This window comes from Podarcis filfolensis (genome assembly GCF_964270895.1).
Source record: "Podarcis filfolensis genome assembly, chromosome: 8".
Taxonomy (NCBI): Eukaryota; Metazoa; Chordata; class Lepidosauria; order Squamata; family Lacertidae; genus Podarcis; species Podarcis filfolensis.
The window spans coordinates 10,286,075-10,302,899 of record NC_139611.1 but is presented as its reverse complement, the minus strand read 5'-3'; the positions used below and the strand labels follow the sequence as shown (position 1 = coordinate 10,302,899).

The window sequence follows — 16,825 nt, the reverse complement described above, 5'->3', positions numbered from 1 at the left end:
CCTCTCTTGCTTTTTCTGAGTTTCGTATCTCTGCGGGCTTCGCTACCAGCGCTTCCGTTTTTCGACCGCGCCCCTCCTTGCTCGTCGAGCGGCAGGGCGCATGCGCGGGGTTCTCCGGCTGGCGTCTGCCTGGGGCTACGAGGAAGATGGCGGCCGGCTGCGGGGCTGGCGCTTGCTGCTGTTGCTGCTGCTGCGGGGAGAGGGAGAGCCGCACCCCGGAGGAGCTGGTGAGGGAGGGGCGCCGGGGGAGGGGGCCTCAGTGAGAGCCTGGCTGGAGCCAACACCCTTGCCTGTCCCCATTGTTTGCACCGTGCTTGGTCTTGGGAGGTGGCCGTAGCAAAGCGGAGGTGCCTCTGAGCATGAGCAGAGTGGAATTCCCTCTTCCAGCGAGTCTCTGCAAAACCGTCAACTCCTGCAGAGATATGCGCGTGGGTGTGTTTGCAGCGATTCATTGGAAAGGGAAAAACCGCTCTGTGCATGCTCAGAGGCAGCCCACCTGCTTTGCTGCAGCTGTAAAATCTTACCCCTTGGGACATGCATGTCTGAGGGAGGGGGTGCTTCTGTGCATGTACAGAGAGCTTCTCCAGTGGGTCGCTCTGAAGCCCCTCCCCATATATCTGAGGGTTCCCCCCCTCAATATGTATTGGCACTGGGAGGGGGCATTGCAGGGACTCGTTGGAAAGGGAAAACTGCACCCTACATGATCAGAGACGGCACCTGCTTATCATCTCTATATAAATATTCTGTCTTGGGGCATATCTTAAGGGGGATGCTTTTGTGCATGTACAGAGTTTCTTTGCAATGGGTCATTGCAGTGATCCTTGTTTATCTCACGTGTATGGACAGGATTATATTCCACGTTAGTTCTAGTCAAAGCAGAACCATTCAAATTGTTGGACATATTTTCCTAGAAGCCTATTAGTTTCAATGGGTTTACTCTCAATAGGCTGTTGTCGGAAGCAACTCGTCTTGGGTACTGGAGTGAGGTGTCTGCAGCATCTAATGTAATAACTTGAAAGCCTTTTTTTGTTTTCAAATGTATGGAATAGCATGTACTTAAACATTTCAGCTACTCTTTGCACCCTGATAAAGAACTAGCTCTTTCTTGAAAGATGCAAACTTTTAAATGTGGGTATGCAGTAATGGAAATACTTAGCCCAGAGGATGATATTGGAGAATTCTGATATTTACCAGTTGAGAATCCACTGAGCACCTTTGCTAAATGTTCAGATGTTATCTTTTTTTCATCAAAATGCAGGTTCATGACAAACATTTCTGATGAAGCCTATTGGATCTCTTACAGTTCTTAGGAGACCCTCTATTTACCCCTCAGAGCTACAATTTTCAGAGTTCCCTGGGAAGATGGGAATGACTGTTAAACCACTCTGGAAACTGTAGCTGTGTGAGGAGAGTACTCTCTTTCCGCACTATTCTCAGCACCCATAACAAACTACATTCCCAGGGTTCTTCAGGGAGAAAGCCATCGTTGTTTTAAAGTAGCATAATAGTGCTTTAAATGTGTAGAGCAAGTGGGGCCTTACTATCACAGTTCATTCTTTTTTCTTTTCTTTTTTAAAGTAAACCCAAAATACATGAAATTAAAGGCTGATTGCCTTAGATCCCGGGTTGCCAATTCATTCTCAGAATTTTCAGGGCAGGCAGAAATGAGTGGCGAGCGTTGGTTTGTAAGCTGTGTGAGTTAATGGTGATGTCTGTTGGCAAGGCAATGTGTCTTGGACACACAGTTGATACTGGGAGAGATCTGCTCCTCTAAGTACTTGAGTCCCAAGCAATTTAGGTCTTTCTACACTTTGTTGTTGTTGTTTAGTCGTTCAGTCGTGTCCGACTCTTCGTGACCCCATGGACCAGAGCACGCCAGGCACTCCTGTCTTCCACTGCCTCCCGCAGTTTAGTCAAACTCATGTTGGTAGCTTTGAGAACACTGTCCAACCATCTCGTCCTCTGTCGTCCCCTTCTCCTTGTGCCCTCCATTTTCCCCAACATCAGGGTCTTTTCCAGGGAGTCTTCTCTTCTCATGAGGTGGCCATTTCTACACTAGCACAGACCATATAAGCTAGTTTAGTGTACCACCCATGTGCCTTCCAGATGTTCGGGTCTACAAATGCTGCCCAGGACTGATGGGAGTTGTAGTCCAGAGTTTCTGGATACCACCTGTTTGTCAAAATATACTAGCTGTTCCATATATTAGCTCCTTTAAAAAAACAAACAAACAAAAAATGCTGGTTTTAATTTATATGTTTGCTTAAAATATTGTAAGTCGCTTTGAATTGTCATGGCAAAAAGCAACTAATAAATTTAATTAATAATTTTCTATGTACTGGTATATGTGTGTGTAGAGGCTAAGAGGTGTGTGGCTAAGAGGTTGCATTTTATTGTCTCCTGGTTGCATATTGATCTCCCTATTTTATTATGTTCTTAAACTGAGGCGTTTTGCAGGGTATGGTTTATTTATGGTTCTTATAGTTAGGATGAGAGGCAGTGACTGGCACAAGCGTCATGCCTGAATGGGAATTTGAACCCTGGTCTCTTAGGACCTAGTTCTTGACACTCTTAACCAGGGGTAGGCAACCTAAGGCCCAAGGGCTGGATGCGGCCCAATCGCCTTCTCAGTTTGGCCCGCGGACGGTCCAGGAATCAGCATGTTTTTACATGAGTAGAATGTGTGCTTTTATTTAAAATGCATCTCTGGGTTATTTGTGGGGCATAGGAATTCGTTCATTCCCCCCCCCCCCCAAAAAAAAATACAGTCCGGCCCACCATATGGTCTGAGGGACGGTGGTTTGGCCCACGGCTGAAAAAGGTTGCTGACCCCTGCTCTTAACCATTACACCACAGGGGTTGTGGAAAGTGTTTCCTGTTTTTTTTTTGTCTGTTTGGGGGAGTTCGAGATTGCAGATGGTTTGCCTGTTTGGGGCAGCAAGTTCTGAATATTACTCAGTTTTCCTTCTGTGAAATGGGTGCCCACAACAAATTTTTCCAATGTACCTTCCAGGTTCCCAAGAGTTGGGGACCACTAGCTTACCCCAGTATCAAACAACAATGCTTTGAAAAAGAATTGTTGTGGATTAACTTGACTTCCATTTACTTCTGAGACTTAGTACCCTTAACCCTACTGGATCCCTATCAATCAAAATGGAAAACTACATTATATGAAAAGCTGGGGTTTTCGCCACAGGCACTGATAGCCACAGGATATGAGAATGCCAGAGCAACCATTTGCCAACGAATCTGGGACATAGAATTTCAGTGTCATGTGAGTGAGATGAATAAGCACCCAGCAGTCAAAGACAATGGGAGAGGTTTTACCCCAGCAATATATCTGACAAAATTACAAATATCTAAATATAGACGGTCGTTCACCCTCGCTAGATTCAACGTGCTGCCACCTGCCTTATTACAGGGCAGATATGTGGGTAAACCATATGTGGAACGAATCTGCCCCTGTGGCCTGATATGGAAACCGTCTCTCATGTCTTGCTACGATGTTGTTTTTATGAGGATATATACTTGGTCTTTATCACCCCTGTTATACAGAAAATTCCAAGTGGGTCTGAACCTCAATGCTTAAAATCCCTGATAGAGGATAAGGATCCAGAGATCATGCTAAGGGTGGCCAAATTTTGTGCTGCTGCCGCCATAAAACGCAGGGAACAAGCTGTGTTGGTACAAAGACTAAGGCCTCAGATGCAAACTCTAGATAATATTTTAGAGACTAAGACCTAAACCACATTTCTAATGACTTGTCATATTTGTATTGTTTATTGTCATACTCGATTATTAATTCAAACTTGATTCTGTTGTGTTTTATGTTTGCTTAGTACAGTATGTGAATCTGGCCTGGGACCATAATAAATTTCATTCATTCACTTCTGAGAGTTTTGATTTGTTTCCCAGACTATCCTTGGAGAAACTGAGGAAGAAGATGACGAGATTCTCCCACGTAAGGACTATGAGGTGAGCAGTGACAGTTTTGTCAATGGGCAATTAAAAGAAGCAGATGAGTGGGGGTTAAGCATAGGCTCCTGTGAAGGGTATGTGTGCATCCACAAATGTTGGATATATAAGCCAGGTACCAAACAGCACCTTAAATCTAGGTTACAGTTGCCACAACGGGATGTCTGTTTGCCAGGGGGTTGGACTGGATGACCCTCAGGGTCCCTTCCAACACTACAATTCTATGGTTCTATGACCTCAACTCTGTTGCTTGACTGTAGCTTGCTCTTGCGACAATTCACTTGTCCCAGGATGCAAGAAGGAGAAATGCACACAGTGGAAATGGAAATGAGATTAACCATGAACTAAGGCTAGGGACGCGGGTGGTGCTGTGGGTTAAACCAGAGAGCCTAGGACTTGCTGATCAGAAGGTCGGCGGTTCGAATCACCCCGTTGCTCGCTCCCTGCTCCTGCCAACCTAGCAGTTTGAAAGCACGTCAAAGTGCAAGTAGATAAATAGGTACCGCTCCAGCGGGAAGGTAAACAGCTTTTCCGTGTGCTGCTCTGGTTCGCCAGAAGCAGCTTAGTCCTGCTGGCCACATGACCTGTACGCCGGCTCCCTCGGCCAATAAAGCGAGATGAGCGCCGCAACCCCAGAGTCGGCCACGACTGGACCTAATGGTCAGGGGTCCCTTTACCTTTTAAGGCAGAGCTTCTTAGACTGTGGTTGCCAAACTGGTGCCCGGAAATCTCCACGTAATTGCAGTTGTACCCCGTGCCGGTAATATAATAATAATAAAAAAAATTATTTATGCCCCGCCCTCCCCAGCAAAGACCGGGCTCAGGGCAGATAACACCAGATATAAAACAATTGATTAAGATACAACTTAAAAACAATATTAAAATACAACATTAAAATGCAGCCTCATTTCACTAGAAACTCAAATCAAAGACTTTTTGGGGATGAAAACGTCAAATCTTCACCAAGGCCAACTATTCAGACTGGTCTTACGTGGGCCAGAAAAAAGCCAGGGAAGTCCCCAAATAGGAGTTCCATCACAGAAGGAAAAAGGAAAGAGGGGGCCCGGCTAATTTCTAAACCCTTCTCTGAGCTTAGACTATTGCTTGACTTTACTGCCCCTACCTATCTTTAATGCAGGATGGGGGCTATTGGCCATGTCAACAGAGTCTAATGATCTCTGGAGGGCCACAGCTTCTCCCTCCCGGCAACTTCTGTCTGGAGTAAGAAATTTCTTTTCGAAAATGTGAGTGGGAATGTAGTGGTTCTTGCTTTCTTCCTCCTGTATTATGGGTTGCGTTCAAATGCTCTTGCCTTTCTTTCCCACCCACCTGCAGAGTTTGGACTATGATCGTAGCATCAACGAACCCTACTTGGAAGTTCTGGAAAGCCTTGATAGCAAGGTAAGATGGTGTAGGGAAGTTACGGTCATGGGAGTAATCGGTTTCTGCTGTTTCAGTCTTGGTCAGCTAGCTTTAGGGCTTGCCAGCATGGTACTTGTTGCTGTAGTTGAGGTTTACCCTTAGTTACACATAAAGCCACAGAGATCCTCCATTCATTTCCTTCTTGCTCATGAGGAGTTGAGGGCTATTACCTTTTCCTTCCTTGAAGAGTACAATAGAGTTGCAGGAGGAATTTGGAAGAATGACACTCTTTCCCACTTCCTCTTTCAGCTCTGTGGACTTTTCAATGCTCAGATTAATTCTGCTGGATCTGACTTTTGCTCAGGGTGGGTTTGATTTAAATCAAACCGATTTAAATCACTAGTCAGTAAGACTTGATTGAAATCATTTTTTTTTTTACAGACTCATTCTTGCTGGTATAATCGTAATATTTACAACCAGGTAGAGGTTTCATTTTTGGAATAATAAATTTTCAGAGTAGCTTTTACAGCTACATCAAAAATAACTGATTTGGTTATACTATTAGAAATACATAGACAGATAATTATGGAATTATTGTGAGGTTTAATAAGTTAACTGTTTATATTTGGACAACTGTTCTGCAGTACTTTATTGGAAGGAGAAAAATAATTATTTCCTTAATAACAATTTAAACCATTTAACTAAAACAATCACATTATAGTATATGTATCTATGTTTGTTAACTGATGTGGTTGAACATTTTTTTTAAAAAGAAAACTCAGAGTGAGTTTTAGCACACATGAAAAACTTAAAACAAATCCTTATTTCCTGATGAATAGCCTTTGGACTATAATGTAACTTAAATAGAAAACTGTCTTTAGAAAGATTTTGCCTCCAAAAGCGTTTTATTTTAAAAATCTGATTTAAATGAAAAAAATAATGGATTTTTATCCACCCTGCTTTTACCCCAATCCTTTGGAAGAGGGGTGTGTGTGTGTGTGTGTGTGTGTGTGCGTGTATATGTATAGCTCAGCCCAGAGAACTGGTGACGACACATGATTCCCAACTCTGTCTTTTTTTCCCTCTCTCACAGAAAGGCTGGCGATATGAAGCGGTGAAGTGGATGGTGGTTTTTGCCATTGGAGTCTGCACTGGGATGGTGAGGGTCCTCGCTAGCTTGCTTCCTCCAGTGAAGGGCAGATGCAGTGCTAGTCCTACTCAGAGTAGCCCCATTATATCCCATGCTTGTCCTCCACAGAGTAGACCCTGTCTACACTATACATTTAAAGCACTAGGATGCCACTTTAAACAGCTGCAGCTTCGCCTAAAGGATCCTGGGAACTGAAATTTGTTAAGGGGGCTAAGGGACCCCTTTCCCCCTTGCAGAACCACAATTCCCAGAGTTCCATGGGGAGAGGGACTGATTCTTCTCCATCACACACATTTTCAAAGGGTATTATTGCTTTGCATTTGTTTCATTAATAATGATGTCATGGCATGGGGAAGAAGAGTTATATGTTAAATCGCTCTGGGAATTGTAGCTCCGTGAGGGGGAATAGGGGGTCTCTGAATAATTCTCAGCACCCTTCACAAACTACACCTCCCAGGATGCTTTGGGGGAAGTAGAATTGTCTGGTTTTTGTGTGGCTTGAACATATCCTAGTATACACGTATTGATTTGCCCATTTTTTTGCCTCTGGACCTGCTCACCACTCATCTTTGTATATTTTTTAAAATATATTATTGCATTTATATCTTTCATTTCCTCCAAGGATCTCAATGTGATGTACACGGTTTCACCCCTCTTTCCTTGTTTTATTCTCAGAACAACCCTTTGAGGTAGGTTAGGCAGAGAGACAGTGACAGGCCTTATATTACTTAGCAAGCTTCATGGCTGAGGGTTGAACCCTGGTCGCCAAGGTCCTAGGCTGCCATTCTTACCGCTAGGCCACACTTCCATGCGGCCCCCAGTAGGATGAAGAACCTTCCCTTTTCTGTTGCAATGTCTTCTTCTGCGCTGGTCTTCTTTTCCATAACCTCCCCTTCTCCTCTCGCAGGTTGGTCTCTTTGTGGACTTCTTTGTACGACTCTTCTCCAGACTCAAGTTCCACATCGTGCAGAATTGTATCCACCTTGGTTTTGTCATTTCAGTGGCCTCTCTAACTGAGGCAGTGGCTGGGTTGAACAGGAGAACCCAAGGAAGAATTTTTGAGAGTTGGTCTGAGAAGCCTTGCTAGCTAGATTCGAACCGCTGACCTTCTGATCAGCAAGCCCTAGGCTCTGTGGTTTAACCTACAGCGCCACCCGCATCCCGTGTAAAAACTAGCCTACCATAAAAAGGTAAAATGCACATTGGTTGCTCAGCCGACTTCTGCCTCTGGCCCCACCCGGCACATGGCCCCTAGGAGCTTGCCCAGAAGCGAATGCGGCCCTCAGTCTGATTTACAAGTTCCTTGCCCCTGTAATGTGGGCAGGCTGGCTGTGCCCATTTCTGTGGCTCTGCCCCTGAAGCAGCATGGGTTGAAGCAGTTGTTCTTTGCCGATAAATAGGAACTCTTGTTGCATAGGTCAGCTGGGATAAAGCAGAGAGGTCTTCCCAGGCTGGCTGCGTCCATTTCCTTGACTCTCACCCTGCAGCGGTGGAGGAGTGCAGCGAGAAAGGCTGCCTTGCGGTGTCCCTGCTGGAGCTCCTTGGCTTTAACCTGACTTTCATCTTCCTGGCCAGCCTCCTCGTCTTGATCCAGGTAATACGGAGCAGCCAGCCGGGCTTGAAAGTTCTCCAGTGTGCAGAATTTTTATAGGCATGAACTTTCTTCCCACATGAACCTGAGAAGTCGTTTGTGGGAAAGGGGAAAGAACTTTCCATTCTCTACTTTGCAAAAAAAAGGTTTCTTGCCTGGTTGCCTGCCATCGGTTCTTGCTCACCCTAGGCAACCAGGCAGATAGTTACAGAGCAGGCATGGGGAACCTTTGGCCCTCTAGATATTGCTGAATGGCAACTCCCATCATCCCTGGCCATTGGGTACATTTGCTGAGGCTGATGGGAGTTGTAGTTCAGCAACATCTGGAGGGTCAAAGGTTACCTACACCTGAATTACAAGCATGGACTAAAACTAAGGGATTTGAGCAACCTTTTTTTACCAACCCATTTCTCTGGAAAGCTGTTGAGGCATCCCTTGGGCCAAACCCAGTCTTCAGAATTACTATTATTTTATTTGTATTCCGCCTGTCTGGTTAGTTTGCTCCAGCCACTCTGGGTGGCTTCCAACACATATAAAAGCATAATAAAGCATCAAACCTTAAAAACTTCCCTAAACAGGACTGCCTTCAGATGGCTTCTAAAAGTTGTGTAGTTCTTTATCTCCTTGGCATCTGATGGGAGGGCGTTCCACAGTGAGGGTGCCACTACCGAGAAGGCCCTCTGCCTGGTTCCTGTAGCTTCACTTCTTGCAGGGAGGGAACCGCCAGAAGGCCCTCGGAGCTGGACCTCAGTGTCTGGGCTGAATGATGGGGGTGCAGATGCTCCTTCAGGTATGCTGGGCCGAGGCTGTTTAGGACTTTAAAGGTCAGCACCAACACTTTGAATTGTACTCCTAAAGGATTCAAGAACACCACTTGTGCCATTATAAGTACATTTGTGGGTCAGACATATGAACCTCCTTTAATTCATATTTTGCCTGGGTCTCGAGCATTACGCCGCCTTATTCATTTAGAAGATTAATACACCATTTGAGCAAAGAGCTTGCCAACAAAATGGTAAAATGAAACCTGGCTAAAATCCACAAACCAATTAAAAACAAACAAGGCCTAAAACCACCATCATTAAAAAGACAAACCAAACCAAAATCAATAACACTTGAAAAAACCCACATGTAGATACATAGGGATATAGGCAGCCATCTTATACTGAGGTTCCTGTGGTCCAATCCAGTTCAGCCTTGGCTCCCTGACTGGCAGCGATTCTCCAGGGTTTCAGACTGGGCTCTCTGTCCCAGCCCTACCTTAAAAAGCCTGGGATTAAATCTGGGCCCTTCTTTGTGCAAAGCAGGTGGTGTGCGGCTGAGCTTTGGTCCTTCCCCTAAAGAAAAACTAAGACCCTAGTCCTCACGATTCTGAACAGAGGGCTGATTTAAATAGAAACCTAGGAAGCTCATCATACTGAGTCAGACCACTGGTCTACCTAGCTCTTTGTTCTCTACACTGACTGGCACTCTAGGGATTTCAGCAAGGGTTACCCCCAGCCTTACCTGGAGGTTGCTCCCAGGGGTTGAGCCTGGGACCTTCTACATGCAAAGCAAGTGCTCTGTTCCTGAGCTGTGGTCCTTCTCCTTTCAGCCTGTGGCTGCCGGTTCTGGGATTCCGGAGATCAAATGCTACTTGAACGGAGTGAAGGTCCCTGGGATTGTTCGCCTCCGGACTCTGGTGTGCAAAGCTCTCGGGGTGCTCTTCAGCGTCGCTGGAGGTAAGAGGGGACCTGTCCCCTGTGGGATTCTGCTCCCACCTGCATGACACTTTTTATGCTGTCTCTTATCCTTCCAGCTCCCAGATCTTGGCTTTTATAGAGAACTCACCTACCTGTCTCTTTTTTCCAGGTCTCTTTGTAGGGAAGGAAGGTCCCATGATCCACAGCGGTGCTGTGGTAGGAGCCGGACTGCCTCAGGTGAGTGCCAGCAGAGGTGGTGTCTTGCCAAAAGCCAGGTGGCTCTTTTAATGAGATTTAGAAGCAATACAAACACAAGTGAGTGAGAAGAACCTTACGGTCTTCAAACAAAAACATCTAGGAGGTCCCGGGCCACAGAGAGGTTAGGCTGGCCTCAACCAGAGCCAGGACCTTTTTGGTTGTGGCTCCAATCTGGTGGAACGCTCTGTCACAAGAGACCAGGGCCCTGCGGGACTTGACATCTTTCCGCAGGGCCTGCAAGACAGAGCTGTTCCACCAGGCCTTTGGCCAGGGCACAGTCTGACCCCGTCTTTGGCAATCCTCACAGAGCCCAATGGTTGCCATTAATCTGATTTGAACTGATTTTATAATGAAATGATTTTAGAATGTTGTATCATTTTACTGTTGTTAGCCGCTCTGAGCCTGGCTTTGGCTGGGGAGGGTGGGATATAAATAAATTATTATTATTATTATTATTAAGATTAAAGATTTTATTCTGAACAGCAAGCATTATATACATTACCAAGCAAGCACTTTGATCTGCCACTGGGAAGCCCTCAAGAAGTGGTGAAGTGACTCCCAGGTAACCCTCTGGCTATGAGTTCGTACACAAGCTTCACAAAGAACTATGCCCCCAAAACCATCCGATTTATAGATACTAACTTGTTAGCCTACGTGCCTTGCCTGACTAGCTAGTGCAGATTATTTATTAGCCAGCCCCCTCTTCCAATACTGCACAGTCCTCCAAACAACAACAACAACAACAATAATATATAATAATATTAATTTATTATTTATACCCCACCCATCTGGCTGGGTCCCTCCAGCCTCTCTGGGCGGCTTCCAACAAAACACTAAAATACAATAACTTATTAAACATTAAAAGCTTCCCTAAACAGGGCTACCTTTAGATGTCTTCTAAAAGTTTGGTGGTTTTTTTCCTCTTTGACATCTGGTGGGAGGGCGTTCCACAGGGCGGGTGCCACTACCGAGAAGGCCCTCTGCCTGGTTCCCTGTAACTTGGCTTCTCGTAGCGAGGGAACCGGCAGAAGGCCCTCGGCACTGGACCTCAGTGTCCGGGCAGAACGATGGGGGTGGAGACTCTCCTTCAGGTATACTGGACCGAGGGCATTTAGGGCTTTAAAGGTCAGCACCAACACTTTGAATTGTGCTCGGAAACGTACTGGGAACCAGTGTAGGTCTTTTAAGACCGGTGTTACATGGTCACGGCGGCCGCTCCCAGTCACCAGTCTGGCTGCCGCATTCTGGATTAATTGTAGTTTCCGGGTCACCTTCAAAGGTAGCCCCACATAGAGCGCATTGCAGTAGTCCAAGCGGGAGATAACCAGAGCATGCCTAACATTAAAGAAGGTCAGAAGGTACCCTGCATTATCACTTCTTCCTTCCACCAGATTATACATTAAAGGCTGCTATCAGCCATCAAAGAACTTTAACGAGATAGAGAGGGGAAGTAAACAAAGGCAGGAAGTAAACGGGCAGGAAGAGATGACCATGTCAGATCACTAAACTCATCGAAATTACAAATATCTTCCGGATAGATTGTCCATACAGGTGGTCAGTCCATGCCCATTTCTGAGCTTGCAACAGGGATTCCCTGCAGGCTTTCAAGTCTCTCGTGAGAGCTTAGAGACTTGACCCTTTTCAAGAAGTGGAACTCTGTTCTTAGAATTCTGTCTCATGAATTTGTGCTTGCCTCTAAGGACCTGAGCTCTCTTCCTAGTTCATTTACTGTGCTTTGTGTGTGTGTCCTCAAAGGGGATCACGGTTTATATGCAGAGCACGGTCTACAGTAATTGTGTGTGTTTGTATCCGTATTGTTCAGCTTCTGAATTGTTATTTCTCTCTTTCTCTGCCCAGTTCCAGAGCATCTCTTTGAGGAAGATCCAGTTCAACTTTCCCTATTTCCGCAGCGATAGGTACATTACCAAATCAGGGTGGGCATGTGGTAGTGGTGGCGGTGATTTCAAATGTGCTATCTTAAGAGATGCATCTCCATACCTGTGGTTTATGCCACACTTGGGCATAAGTGGGTGGACTGATGGCGAATCACTGGCTAGTTTCTGGAGAAAACCTGATTCACATTTAAAGGAGAGAGCAATTCTTACATGCTCATGGGAACTGGCGCTCACAGTCAAAGAAGTTGGGTCTAACGCACATTCATCAGCTGACAAATGGGGGTTAAATCCTGCACAGCTTGGCTGTGCATGCCTGTTCCCCAGCTGCAAACAGGCACCTGCAGCCCAAAGCACAGCACGGGGTTGCTTGAAAGCCCTTTTGCAAGCAGCCTTGCTCTGCTCTTTGAACTTCCAGATTTCCAGAGCCCCATGCTGCACTTTGAAGTCCCAACAATTGGGGCTTCAAAGCACACTGTTGCCTGATTTCACTATGATGTGAGGTGATGGATCCTGCCCCCCCCCCCCCGAGCCAAAAAGGTTCCCTGTCCCTGCCCCAGCCTCTTTTGTTAAGAAACATCTCCTGGGAAAAGCTCACTAAGCATGTGAAAGCTTTAAATGGAACGCGAGACTCTGGCAACTTTATACAAGTGCTTACCTTTCTATTACCTTTTTGACTACAATTCCTTGACAGAGCATTCTCCACTAACACATAAAGAGTTGTGGGATAATGCATTTCACTAATGACAATGTTTATATCCTACTTCTGGCGTGCGTTCTCGCAGCATCTGAAGCTCGATTGGAAACCGATCAAAACATTCTTTAAAAAGAAGACACTCTCCCGATTTCTCCCTCAATTTTTCTCTTTTCCTAGGGACAAGAGGGATTTTGTGTCTGCTGGAGCTGCTGCTGGTGTGGCCGCAGCTTTTGGGGCCCCAATTGGTGGCACGCTCTTCAGCCTCGAAGAGGGCTCATCCTTCTGGAACCAGGGCCTGACGTGGAAAGTGGTGAGGCCCTAAAGGGATGATTTATCACAAGTTACTGGTTGAAAAATGAGTTTGTGCTGAAAACGAGTCTCTGGGAGGAAGACTATACCAAATCTTTTAGGTAGGGCTGGCTCTGAAGACGGTTCGGAAACTTCAGCTGGTGCAGAATTCAGCAGCCAGGTTGCTCACCGGACCAAGACGGTTTGAGCATAATACACCAATCCTGGTCCGACTGCACTGGCTACAAATTAGTTTCCAGGCCCATTTCAAAGTGCTGGTTTTGATCTATAAAGCCTTAAACGGCTCAGGACCGCAATATCTCAAGAACCGCATCTTTCCATATGAACCTACCCGGACCCTGAGATCATCTTCTGAGGCCCTCCTTCGTGCGCCTCCTCCTTGAGAGGTCCGGAGGGTGGCAACACGAGAACGGGGCCTTCTCTGCAGTGGTTCCCCATCTGTGGAATGCTCTCCCCAGGGAAGTTCACCTGGTGCCTTCAATATACCCCTTTAAGCGCCAGGGAAAAACATTCCTTTTTAACCAGGCCTTTGGTTGACTTGCTTGACATCCTATGCCCTTTAAAAATGTGGTGACTGTCAGGTGCGGGTGGTGGTTGCTTGTGAGTAACCAGGCAGGACTCCGACCTGTCTTTTACAGGTTTTATTGTGCAAACTATTTACAGTGCAGAACCACAAAGTTCCATGTCCGTCTTAGTCACTTGCAGAATCCGGGAGTGGCCCCTTCTGGCTTCTCCCCCAGCATAAGAACTTCGGTATCCCACGCCTCCGCCTCCCCTCTTTGTGTTTCACCCCTCTGTGCATGCTGGGCGACGGAAGGGGCGTGCGTCTCTCCTGCCCAGCCTGGCTAGGTGAGGCACTGGGGCTCTCAGCAGCATCCTTGAGCCCTTTCCTCGCTTGGCTGGCCCCTTCCCTTTCTTCTCCACTGGAGGTGTGGCTTTTCCCACCACTGGAGGAGGAACTGCTCCTCAGGAGTTTCGGAGGTTCTCTGTATCCCTGCGGCCCCCCTGCCTCTCTCCCCTGTTCCGATGGCAGTCCCCTGACAGGTGACTTTTTTGGAGTGGGGTTGTTGTTAGATTGTTGCTTTTATTCTGATTATACATGCTGTGATCTTTTCTGTGATCCGCCCTGAGACCCTCCGGGTATAGGCACCACCCCTTTCAAATGCCACCTTCTCTCCAGTGTGGTGTAGTGGTTAAGAGCGGTAGTCTCGTAATCTGGTGAATTGGTTTGATTCCCCGCTCCTCCACGTGCAGCTGCTGGGTGACTTTGGGCTAGTCACACTTCTTTGAAGTCTCTCAGCCCCACTCACCTCACAGAGTGTTTGTTGTGGGGGAGGAAGGGAAAGGAGATTGTTAGCCGCTTTGAGACTCCTTCGGGTAGTGATAAAGCGGGATATCAAATCCAAACTCTTCTTCTCTTCTTCTTCTTCCTTTCCCAGCTCTTTTGTTCTATGTCTGCCACCTTCACTCTGAACTTCTTCCGCTCCGGGATCCAGTTTGGAAGTTGGGGTTCCTTCCAGCTCCCGGGATTGCTGAATTTTGGGGAGTTCAAGGTAGGTATCGCTTGACAAAACGATGCATGGCACAGAGAAATTGGAGCAAGGAAGGTTTTTCTCCCTTGTAACATTAGACCTCGTGGGTATCCAGTGGAAGATCTGTGACAGATAAACAAAAGCCCTTCACACAGCACATAGTTAAACTATGGAACTCACTCCTGCAGGAGGCAGTGATGGTCACCGACTTGGGCAGCTTTGAAAGAGGATTTGAGAAATTCATGGAGGAGAAGGCTATCAATCGCTACTAGTCATGATCTCTGTGCTCTGCCACCATGATTGGAGGCAGTCATGGTCCTGAAGACCAGTTGCTGGAAACCACAGGAGGGGAGAGTACGCTTGCTCTCGGGTCCTGTTTGTGGACATCTGATTGGCCAATGTGAGAGCAGGATGCTAGACCAAATGGGCCACTGGCTGGCTCCAGAAGGTCCTTAACGACAACAACAACAACAACAACAACAACAACAACTTTATTATTTATACCCCACCCTGTTGGCTATTTGCAGATTAGTTGCGCTGCAGAAGGCGTGCTGGGGAGATGCAAAAGTCAAGTCGCAAATTTCAAGAAACGCAAAAGTAACTTTTGCTAGGTTTTCATAACAAAAACAAAAACTCCTTTTACACTAAATAACAATATATCAATAAGCATGACCCATCCACCAGGCTACTGAGAGAGCTACATGCTGCTCTTTATATACCGTACCCAACAGATTAATAAACATAACTTAGCAGCACCTGCTATACTGCTTCACAGCTGTAAAACTAGGTCACGTTATTTGCTCTGGCCTTTAAAGAAACACACATCTTGGGGAACAATAATGAACCTTCAAATTTAAAGAGACCATTCAACACACCCATCTGGCTAGGCTTCCCTAGCCACTCTGGGCGGCTCCCAACAGAATATTAAAAACACAATAAAACGTCAAACATTAAGAACTTCCCTAAACAGGGCTGCCTTCAGATGTCTTCTAAAAATCAGATAGTTGTGTATTTCCTTGACATCTGATGGGAGGGTGTTCCACAGGGCGGGCGCCGCTGCCGAGAACGCCCTCTGCCTGGCTCCCTGTAACCTCGCTTCTCGCAGGGAGGGAACCACCAGAAGGACCTCAGAGCTGGACCTCAGTGTCTGGGCAGAACGATGGGGGTGGAGACGCTCCTCCAGGTATACAGGGCCGAGGCCTTTTAGGGCTTTAAAGTTAGGTTCTTATTTAGAAACAGTGCAGTTATTAAAAGTGGCCATGAAAATTAACAGCATGTCAGTACATAAAGCACAGGCTGTCTCTAGCCTCTGCAGGAAAGAAACGAGCGTAACTTACTAGCAACCCAGAGTGAGGTTTTAACATAACATGACACGGTTAACAAGCAAGCGCTTGTGAAAGTGACATGGAGTGGAAAACCCATCACTTTAGCCCAAAAAAGAGGTTGCATCCTCTTTTTTCACCGTGTGCCTGCTTCTTGATTTTCCCCCCTCCTTGAAGCATAAAATGAAACGGCCACACCTGCCTCATTTTCTCCCTGTTGACTCACCTGTTTCCCTTCCTTTTGACTCCACTCCCTCTAGTGTCCGGAATCTGACAAAAAATGCCACCTGTGGACGGCCGTGGACTTGGGCTTCTTCATCCTGATGGGGATCTTGGGCGGCCTCTTGGGAGCTACCTTCAACTGCATCAACAAGAGGCTTGCAAAGTACCGCATGCGGAACGTCCACCCCAAGCCCAAGCTGGTCAGGTACCTGCCCCCTTTACCCTGCCTGTCATTGTCGTCTTCTTGTTCTGCTGCTGCTGCTGCTGCTGCTGTGTGCGTGTGTTTGCCAGACTGTTAGTGAAGAAGGGGGTCAGGGTTGGGAGCCTTGACACATATTAGATGCTCTCCATCCAGGAAAACGAGTGCATTATTACAGGCCAAGGGCACTTACCAGCAAGACAAAAGTTTTTGGAAAAGATGTGATGCAGGGTCAGCGGTTGGGGGGCGTAGCCTATTGGCAGAACCTATTTGGTGTTTCGCAACTTTCTGTCTAGTTGCAGGACCTTAGCCAGACCTAGCAGAGTACACGCAGAATCCACGGAAGCAATTGGTGACTTGGCTGCAGACAGGATAGACGAAGCAGGAACCAGGAACTTGTAGTCAGGTGTTTATTATATACAGTGGACTATTTACAGAACAGAACACGGATCTTTTGCTAGCTCTCTCTGACACGACTCACAACTCCCACACTGACACACAGAACTACTGAATGTGAACTCCGAACTAACACATTCCAGTTAGTAGGCCATTAATTATCACTCCTTTGAGAGAGCTTGACCAGTCAGGGAGCGGACTCCATGTCTCTGTTATCACCAGACAGACTTACTCCTTC

General features: G+C 46.6%; 1 protein-coding gene and 1 long non-coding RNA gene across 2 annotated transcripts in view; both read left to right on the top strand.

The window, feature by feature from the left end:
- Nucleotides 1–75: 75 nt before the first annotated feature.
- CLCN6 (chloride voltage-gated channel 6) overlaps nucleotides 76–16,825 on the top strand; it is a 35,478-nt gene continuing 18,728 nt past the window's right edge. Inside the window, exons 1-12 of the mRNA XM_083629347.1 lie at nucleotides 76–227; nucleotides 3,916–3,975; nucleotides 5,311–5,376; nucleotides 6,431–6,496; nucleotides 7,395–7,461; nucleotides 7,975–8,081; nucleotides 9,673–9,799; nucleotides 9,930–9,997; nucleotides 11,876–11,934; nucleotides 12,785–12,917; nucleotides 14,356–14,469; nucleotides 16,031–16,197. Of these exons, the coding sequence (XP_083485473.1) occupies nucleotides 147–227; nucleotides 3,916–3,975; nucleotides 5,311–5,376; nucleotides 6,431–6,496; nucleotides 7,395–7,461; nucleotides 7,975–8,081; nucleotides 9,673–9,799; nucleotides 9,930–9,997; nucleotides 11,876–11,934; nucleotides 12,785–12,917; nucleotides 14,356–14,469; nucleotides 16,031–16,197 (1,115 nt within the window). The 5' untranslated portion in view covers nucleotides 76–146. The remainder of the gene's footprint in view (nucleotides 228–3,915; nucleotides 3,976–5,310; nucleotides 5,377–6,430; nucleotides 6,497–7,394; nucleotides 7,462–7,974; nucleotides 8,082–9,672; nucleotides 9,800–9,929; nucleotides 9,998–11,875; nucleotides 11,935–12,784; nucleotides 12,918–14,355; nucleotides 14,470–16,030; nucleotides 16,198–16,825) is intronic.
- Nucleotides 639–2,331, top strand: LOC310769962. Its single transcript, XR_014551895.1, has 2 exons — nucleotides 639–1,813; nucleotides 2,060–2,331. It is a non-coding gene; the product is annotated as an uncharacterized lncRNA (long non-coding RNA).